Here is a 9599-nt window from a genome sequence, read left to right on the forward strand (position 1 = left end):
TTGTGACTAAGGTATGCTCGTCGGCTGGATACACCTCCGTCTCATTCCTCATTCACTATTTTTACATTTTTTCAGCTGTCTTGTTGGGTTACTTTGTAGTTCATGTCAGGTCCCCCTTGCATGATAGATTTCGATCTCCATGGGTTTTTCCTGGTTAAAAAAAGGTTAAATAAAAACGAGCTCTGGGGCTAAAAATTGTACAGAAGAGGAGGAGGAGGAGGAAGAGGAAGGTTTCATCAGCAATAAAAATTTAAAAAAAGCGATGTAATAATAAGCTCTCTACTCAAGCTGACTCCTCCACATCTCAGTGCAGACAGGCAGGTCTCAGGCCTGCTCTGAGGCTGCTGTTTGGGGAGTTTGTTATTGCGGAGATGGGACACATGAGACAACACAGCTGCTCTGCGTATAGCTGCCCTCTGATAGGGCGGCGTAATTCAGGGAACGGGACGGGACAGGAAGCGGCAAGCTGCGTTTGTGAACGCTCCGTTTCCTGTGCGGGAACGGGGAGGTTCGCATGGCCTCTCGCGCTTCTGCCGAAGAAACAGGACGGGGGCGACCCGCTATCTCTCCATCTCATCCTGTACGGACCTCGCAGTGCCGATTCGGTTGTTCAGCCCGCCCTCTGCGCGAATGTAAACAGGCCAATAGCTGCTTGTTTTTCCTGTGGAGGGACGTCCTTCCAGTGCGAGCCACGGACAGGCCCAGACTGACCCCCTGTCCCGCGGGAGAGATTTGGAGCGTGTTGACAGGTGAAAGGGAAGTGGAGGGGTGAGAGTTGAGTTAGGCTGCAGGTCATTCAACACCTATTACATCCCCCCTTACACAGGATATCCCATGGAGGGGTCATTCGCTGGCAAAATCTCTTGCGTCTCACTGCTCCGTGGTGCAGGTTTGAGTATTGGGGGGGTCCCCTCACCCCTCCCTATAGGCCCTGTCTAATGTTGCTCTCTGTTTCTCCGTCCTGCAGCAAGGCCAAGCCGGCCCCGCACAGCTCACCCAGTAAGTCTCTGGGAGGAGAGTTCTGTGTGGCGGCCGTCTTTGCGTCCTCCCGCTCCCGCTACAGCAGCAACCCCAGCATGAAGAGGGACAAAGGTCAGGGCCCACGGCCGCTTACTGTACCGCACACACCCTGCACACTTACTGTACACACCCTGCACACCACACGCCCTGCACACTCACTGTACTCACCCTGCACATTCACCACACACACCATGCACACTCACTATACACACCCTGCACACCACACGCCCTGCACACTCACCGTACACACCCTGCACACCACACGCCCTGCACACTCACCATACACACCCTGCACACCACACGCCCTGCACACTCACCGTACACGCCTTGCACACTCACCGTACACGCCCTGCACACTCACCGTACACACCCTGCACGTTTTTTTCATGAGGCTCCGCCCACACGATGTCATGTGCCCCACAGACCAGTCCAAGCAGCCAGCAGTGGACTCCCTCTACATCCTCAGTTGCTATGGTAACCTGGTGGAGCACGTGCTGGAGCCCCGGCCAATCAGCACAGCTCAGAAGATAAGCGACGACACGCCCCTGGAGCTCAGCACCAGTCCACGAGCCTGCTGGACCCTGGCCAGGTATAGTGGTTTGAGGGTGTTTGTTTGTTGCTGCAATTCCTCTCTTGACCGTTAGGAGTCTGAAATGACCTATTGTATCTTCAGCTGTGTTCTTGTGTATGGAGTGAATCACTGACTGTTCTTGTTTCTGTTTGGAGTGAATCACTGACTGTTCTCGTTTCTGTTTGCAGTGAATCACTGACTATGTTCTTGTTTCTGTTTGGAGTGAATCACTGACTGTTCTCGTTTCTGTTTGGAGTGAATCACTGACTGTTCTCGTTTCTGTTTGGAGTGAATCACTGACTGTTCTCGTTTCTGTTTGGAGTGAATCGCTGACTGTTCTTGTGTCTGTTTGGAGTGAATCACTGACTGTGTTGTGTTTGGAGTGAATCACTGACTGTTCTTGTGTTTGCTTTAAGTGAATCACTGACTGTATTCCTGTGTCTGTTTTAAGTGAATCACTGACTGTGTTGTGTTTGCAGTGAATCACTGACTGTGTTCTTGTTTCTGTTTGGAGTGAATCACTGACTGTTCTCGTTTCTGTTTGGAGTGAATCACTGACTGTTCTTGTGTTTGGAGTGAATCACTGACTGTGTTCTTGTTTCTGTTTGGAGTGAATCACTGACTGTTCTCGTTTCTGTTTGGAGTGAATCACTGACTGTGTTGTGTTTGCAGTGAATCACTGACTGTGTTCTTGTTTCTGTTTGGAGTGAATCACTGACTGTTCTCGTTTCTGTTTGGAGTGAATCACTGACTGTTCTTGTGTTTGCTTTAAGTGAATCACTGACTGTGTTCTTGTGTCTGTTTTAAGTGAATCACTGACTGTGTTGTGTTTGGAGTGAATCACTGACTGTGTTCTTGTTTCTGTTTGGAGTGAATCACTGACTGTTCTCGTTTCTGTTTGGAGTGAATCACGGACTGTGTTGTGTTTGGAGTGAATCACTGACTGTTCTTGTGTTTGCTTTAAGTGAATCACTGACTGTGTTCTTGTGTCTGTTTTAAGTGAATCACTGACTGTGTTGTGTTTGGAGTGAATCACTGAATGTGTTATTGTGTCTATTGTAAGTGAATCACTGACTGTTCTTGTGTCTGTTTTAAGTGAATCACTGACTGTGTTGTGTTTGGAGTGAATCACTGACTGTGTTCTTGTGTTTATTTTTAGTGAATCACTGACTGTGTTCTTGTATCTGTTTTAAGTGAATCACTGACTGTTCTTGTGTTTGTTCGGAGCAGGACACCACAGTGGAATGAACTCCAGCCCCCATTTAACACCAACCACCCCCTCCTGCTTGCATCTGACCTGGTGCAGCATTACCAGTATCTCCTGTCTGGCTGTAAGTGTGTGTATGTGTGCATGCTTCTATGCGTGTGTATATGTGCACGTTTGTGAGTGTGCGTGCATGTGAGTATGCAGTGGTGCTTGCTGATGAGTGCGGTGAGGAAAACACCCAAGTTCTGTCCAACTGAACACACACCCTGAACACGGTGCTTAGATCCACATAGGTTTTTATGATCTCCAGAGCTATGTCATCGGGGGCTGATGTCCCCTGGTAGGGTCTCCCAAGGTAAACAGTTCTGTTCTGGGGTGAGGACCCAGATGAACATGATCAAAAACAAATTAAGTTCAGTTTACCCTGCCTGGGACCGGTTGCTGAGACTCATCCCTGGGGTTTATGCGTACTCTGCACACTAGCCGGGCCTGTGGGAGGTGTCCACTGGTGACTGCCTGGTGGCTTGGGCAGCCCTCGCACCTCCCCTGGGCTCAGCCTGAAAAGACTACGTGGGATCACCATGAGGGCCCACCACCAAGGTTCAGGGTAGGGGTCGGGTGCGATGCCCGTCAGGCAAAGGACGGGAGTGGAGTAGACCCTCTCATCATTGGCTCTGGTGATGGAAACTGACTCTTGGTACCTGCGCTCTCACAAATAAAGTTTTTTTGGTACCAGCTTGATCGGTACTAGCTAGATATAGTTTGGCTCTGCGCACAGTGTTGGTTGTGGAAAACTTCTTGAAAGAGGGGTGGTTTCTCTGGGGCTGGGAGTGGAGCTACTCATGAGCCCCTGGGTGGGAGTCGCCCAATGAGAGTTTACTGTTTAGTGGAAGAGTGGGTCATCATGACTATGTGTGGCAGAGAGGAAAACTCAGATCTAAACTAAAGATCTATCTAATGGCAAAATATAGGATGTGCCATCCTTAACTATATTTAAATAAAGGGTAAAAAAAAAACCTTGGTTCATTCGAAAATTTGTTTGACATTACATTTACATTATTACCATTTGGAAGACTCTCTTAACCAGAGCGACGTACAGTTGATTAGACTAAGCAGGAGACAATCCTACCCTGGATCAATGCAGGGTTAAGGGCCTTGCTCAAGGGCCCAACGGCTGTGGGGGTCTTATTGTGGCTACACCGGGATTAGAACGACCGACCTTGCGTGTCCCAGTCATTTACCTTAACCACTACGCTACAGTCCGCCCCTGTTTTGGCTCTCCTGTAAAATTTGGAAAATGGCACTTATGCACCAAAACCTTGGTATGCACCTAATAGCCTAATAGTGTTTGGGAGGGGTCCTGGAAAAGGCCCCAACTACTGACTCCATAGCCCTACTAGGGGACTTCAATGCTCACGTTGGTAATGACTGTGAGACATGCAGGGGCATGATGGGGAGGAACAGCATCTCTGATCTGAACCTGAGCGGTGTTATGTTATTGGACCTCTCTGCTGGTCATGGTTTGTCCATAACGACCACGTTCAAATAGAAGGACTCACATACTGTACAGACGCACACACACACACACACACATACACACACACACACATACACACACACACACACACACACACACATACACACACACACACACACACACCCAAACACACACACATACTGTACACACACACACACATACACACACTCATGTTTCTCTCTGTCCTCAGTGGTGCCCCCTGGGAGTCCTGGGCCAATCACACGGCACGAGTCGTATGACAGCCTGGCGTCTGACCACAGTGGGCAGGACGATGAGGAGTGGCTCTCCCAGGTGAGTCCCCGCCCACGTCTGAATATCCTCCCCATGCGATTGGCTGAGCATTTATTGGTATCAAAATTTTCATGACATTTTAAAAACATCACGTAATTCAACAAATAAACTTCAGATACAAGTCACATTTACAAACCCACCTACAAATTTCGAAATAAGGCAAAACTATTCAGGCTGTGTACCTGCTAGCTGCAAAGCCAGGATTTGAACCCGCAGACCCAGACTCGGATGCGTTTGGCGTTCAGCGCATTAGTGAGGACGCCCTCAGAGGGCACGTTTATCTGATGCTCCGCTCCAAGCAGTGCCTGCTGGGTAATGGCATTAGATGCGGACTGCATTAATAGACTTTGCCCAGTGGATTTCATTATGGTGTTGCTGGGTCTGGGGGTTATTACATTATGATTCCAATTTACTCTATTGTTCTACTGGGGCCTGCAGTGCATACTGTAAAAGCATTTAACAGCAGTTCAGAGACACTCTGTCTCTGTGTCTGTCAGGATGCGCTATTGACCGCACTCATTGGCTGAGAGGGCTCTGTGTGTCTGTCAGAATGCCTTACAACCGCTCTCATTGGCTGAGAGGGCTCTGTGTGTCTGTCAGAATGCCTTACAACCGCTCTCATTGGCTGAGAGGGCTCTGTGTGTCTGTCAGAATACCTTACAGTAGCTCTCATTGGCTGAGAGGGCTCTGTGTGTCTGTCAGAATTCTGGTGGTGAGATGTGTTGCTGTGTTGCTCAGTGTTGCCCTCTCTTGCTCAGTGTTCCCAGGTGGAGATAGTGACAGTGTTGCTCAGTGTTGCACTGTATTCTTAGGTGGAGATAGTGACAGTGTTGCTCTGTGTTCACAGGTGGAGATAGTGACAGTGTTGCTCAGTGTTCTCAGATGGAGATAGTGACAGTGTTGCTCTGTGTTCTCAGGAGCAGATAGTGACAGTGTTGCTCAGTGTTCTCAGATGGAGATAGTTACATTGTTGCTCTGTGTTCACAGGTGTGGATAGTGACAGTGTTGCTCAGTGTTGCCCTGTGTTTCTCAATTTTGCACTGTGTTCTCAGGTGGACATAGTGACAGTGTTGCTCTGTGTTCTCAGGTGGAGATAGTGACAGTGTTGCACTTTGTTGCTCAGTGTTGCACTGCATTCTCAGGTGGAGATAGTGACAGTGTTGCACTGTGTTGCTCAGTGTTGCTCTGCGTTCTCAGGTGGAGATAGTGACAGTGTTGCTCTGTGTTGCCCTGTGTTCCCAGGTGGAGATAGTGACAATGTTGCTCAGTGTTGCTCTGTGTTCCCAGATGGAGATAGTGACAGTGTTGCTCTGTGTTCTAAGGTGGAGATAGTGACAGTGTTGCTCAGTGTTGCTCTTTGTTCTCAGGTGGAGATAGTGACAGTGTTTGATCAGTGTTGCTCTGTGTTCTCAGGTGGAGATAAGTGACAGTGTTGCTCTGTGTTCTCAGGTGGAGATAGTGACAGTGTTGCTCAGTGTTGCCCTGTCTTCCCAGGTGGAGATAGTGACAGTGTTGCTCAGTGTTGCTCTGTGTTCTCAGATGGAGGTAGTAACAGTGTTGCTCTGTGTTCTCAGGTGGAGATAGTGACAGTGTTGCTCTGTGTTGCTCTGTGTTCTCAGATGGAGATAGTGACAGTGTTGCTCAGTGTTGCTCTGTGTTCTTAGGTGGAGATAGTGACAGTGTTGCTCTGTGTTCTCAGGTGGAGATAGTGACAGTGTTGCTCAGTGTTGCTCTGTGTTCTCAGGTGGAGATAGTGACAGTGTTGCTCTGTGTTCCCAGGTGGAGATAGTGACAGTGTTGCTCAGTGTTGCTCTGTGTTCTCAGGTGGAGATAGTGACTGTGTTGCTCAGTGTTGCCCTGTCTTCCCAGGTGGAGATAATGACAATGTTGCTCAGTGTTGCTCTGTGTTCCCAGATGGAGATAGTGACAGTGTTGCTCTGTGTTCTCAGGTGGAGATAGTGACAGTGTTGCTCAGTGTTGCTCTGTGTTCTCAGGTGGAGATAGTGACAGTGTTGCTCAGTGTTGCTCTGTGTTCTCAGGTGGAGATAGTGACAGTGTTGCTCAGTGTTGCCCTGTCTTCCCAGGTGGAGATAGTGACAGTGTTGCTCAGTGTTGCTCTGTGTTCTCAGATGGAGGTAGTGACAGTGTTGCTCTGTGTTCTCAGGTGGAGATAGTGACAGTGTTGCTCTGTGTTGCTCTGTGTTCTCAGATGGAGATAGTGACAGTGTTGCTCAGTGTTGCTCTGTGTTCTTAGGTGGAGATAGTGACAGTGTTGCTCTGTGTTCTCAGGTGGAGATAGTGACAGTGTTGCTCAGTGTTGCTCTGTGTTCTTAGGTGGAGATAGTGACAGTGTTGCTCTGTGTTCTCAGGTGGAGATAGTGACAGTGTTGCTCAGTGTTGCTCTGTGTTCTCAGGTGGAGATAGTGACAGTGTTGCTCAGTGTTGCTCTGTGTTCTTAGGTGGAGATAGTGACAGTGTTGCTCTGTGTTCTCAGGTGGAGATAGTGACAGTGTTGCTCAGTGTTGCTCTGTGTTCTCAGATGGAGATAGTGACAGTGTTGCTCTGTGTTCTCAGGTGGAGATTTTGACAGTGTTGCTCAGTGTTGCTCTGTGTTCTCAGGTGGAGATAGTGACAGTGTTGCTCAGTGTTGCTCTGTGTTCTTAGGTGGAGATAGTGACAGTGTTGCTCTGTGTTCTCAGGTGGAGATAGTGACAGTGTTGCTCAGTGTTGCTCTGTGTTCTCAGATGGAGATAGTGACAGTGTTGCTCTGTGTTCTCAGGTGGAGATAGTGACTGTGTTGCTCAGTGTTGCCCTGTCTTCCCAGGTGGAGATAGTGACAATTTTGCTCAGTGTTGCTCTGTGTTCCCAGGTGGAGATAGTGACAGTGTTGCTCTGTGTTCTCAGATGGAGATAGTGACAGTCTTGCTCTGTGTTCTCAGGTGGAGATTGTGACTGTGTTGCTCAGTGTTCTCAGATGGAGATAGTAACAGTGTTGCTCTATGTTCTGAGGTGGAGATAGTGACAGTGTTGCTCAGTGTTGCTCTGTGTTCTCAGGTGGAGATAGTGACAGTGTTGCTCAGTGTTGCTCTGTGTTCTCAGGTGGAGATAGTGACCCACACCGGGCCCCATCGGCGGCTGTGGATGGGCCCTCAGTTCCAGTTTAAGACGCTGCACCCGTCGGGCCAGACCACCGTCATTTCCTCCAGCTCATCCGTGCTGCAGCCACACGCGCCCAATGAGTCCCAGCATCCTCTGCTGCACTTCCACAGCGAGGCGATGGATCTACACAGCCTGCGGTGCGCTCAGCCCACACACACTGATACTCCAACTACACACTGACCACACATACACACCACAACTACACACTGACTACACATACACACCACAACTACACACTGACCACACATACACACTGACCACACATACACACCATAACTACACACTGACCACACATACACACCACAACTACACACTGACTACACATACACACCACAACTACACACTGACTACACATACACACTGACCACACATACACACCACAACTACACACTGACTACACATACACACTGACCACACATACACACCATAACTACACACTGACTACACATACACACCACAACTACACACTGACTACACATACACACCACAACTACACACTGACCACACATACACACCACAACTACACACTGACCACACATAAACACCACAACTACACACTGACCACACATACACACCACAACTACACACTGACCACACATACACACCACTACACACTGACTACACATACACACCACAACTACACACTGACTACACATACACATCTACACACTGACCACACATACACACCACAACTACACACTGACTACACATACACACCACAACTACACACTGACTACACATACACACCACAACTACACACTGACTACACATATGCACCAGAACTACACACTGACTACACATACGCACCACAACTACACTGACTACACATACGCTCCACAACTACACACTGACTACACATACACACCACAACTACACACTGACTACACATACACACCACAACTACACACTGACTACACATACGCACCACAACTACACACTGACTACACATACGCACCACAACTACACACTGACTACAGATACGCACCACAACTACACTGACTACACATACGCTCCACAACTACACACTGACTACACATACACACCACAACTACACACTGACTACACATACACACCACAACTACACACTGAGTGAGTGAGTGAGCGTGTGTTTTTCTGTGTGCATTGTGTGTGTGCACTGAGCCGTGATGTGTAGCTGATCAGGGTGTGTGTGTCTGTGTGCTGCAGGATTCAGCCCGTGCGCTCGGAGCCAATGAGCATGCCCGGCTCCTCCTCACGGCTGGGGTCAGAGAGGCGGGGCCAGTCCATTGATGCGGGATCAGGTAGGAGATCTGTGTGTGTGTGTGTGTGTGTGTGTGTGTGTGTTTGGATCAGGTAGGAGATCTGTGTGTGTGTGTGTGTGTGTGTGTGTGTGTGTGTGTGCAGTGCAGTGTGTACAGTGTGTTCCAGAACATGTAGATGTACCCGTCCCCAGTGTTTCCCATATTAGCTGCGTGACTGAAATTAATTTAAAGCCTTGAGCTACACATTCCGATACTCGGGTCCCCCTTTTTTCAGCATTGATTTTCTGGATAAGATCATCTGCTAAATGGCAGTTATGTAATGTATTTGTGTGTGTAATTGTGTGTGTAGTTGTAATGGTCAGCTGTAAGCTGGTCCATTTTGGGCTGTGTGCTCCAATCACAGGCAGCTGAGGTTACTTGCACCTAGAGCTTGTGGCACATTTAGGGGTTTAACGTGGAATAGCGGAAGTGGGCACGGTGCAGTGACTTTGTGTCAGCAGTTTGATGGCACTTAATTGCAATGGTCTGCCGATGTTAATATTTCTCAACAAGGAAGCAGTTCCCCCGGGTAGG

At 48.7% G+C, this 9599-nt stretch overlaps 1 protein-coding gene across 3 annotated transcripts in view; it reads left to right on the plus strand.

Moving 5' to 3' along the window:
• Nucleotides 1–9599, plus strand: part of LOC133108480 (BCAS3 microtubule associated cell migration factor-like) — a 92799-nt gene that overhangs the window by 39973 nt on the left and 43227 nt on the right. For all 3 annotated transcript variants that reach the window (XM_061218037.1, XM_061218039.1, XM_061218038.1), the window contains 6 exons: nucleotides 968–1092; nucleotides 1444–1609; nucleotides 2822–2922; nucleotides 4526–4626; nucleotides 7726–7922; nucleotides 8971–9065. In XM_061218037.1, the coding sequence (XP_061074021.1) occupies nucleotides 968–1092; nucleotides 1444–1609; nucleotides 2822–2922; nucleotides 4526–4626; nucleotides 7726–7922; nucleotides 8971–9065 (785 nt within the window). The remainder of the gene's footprint in view (nucleotides 1–967; nucleotides 1093–1443; nucleotides 1610–2821; nucleotides 2923–4525; nucleotides 4627–7725; nucleotides 7923–8970; nucleotides 9066–9599) is intronic.

The sequence above is a fragment of the Conger conger genome, chromosome 13 (genome assembly GCF_963514075.1).
Source record: "Conger conger chromosome 13, fConCon1.1, whole genome shotgun sequence".
Classification (NCBI taxonomy): Eukaryota; Metazoa; Chordata; class Actinopteri; order Anguilliformes; family Congridae; genus Conger; species Conger conger.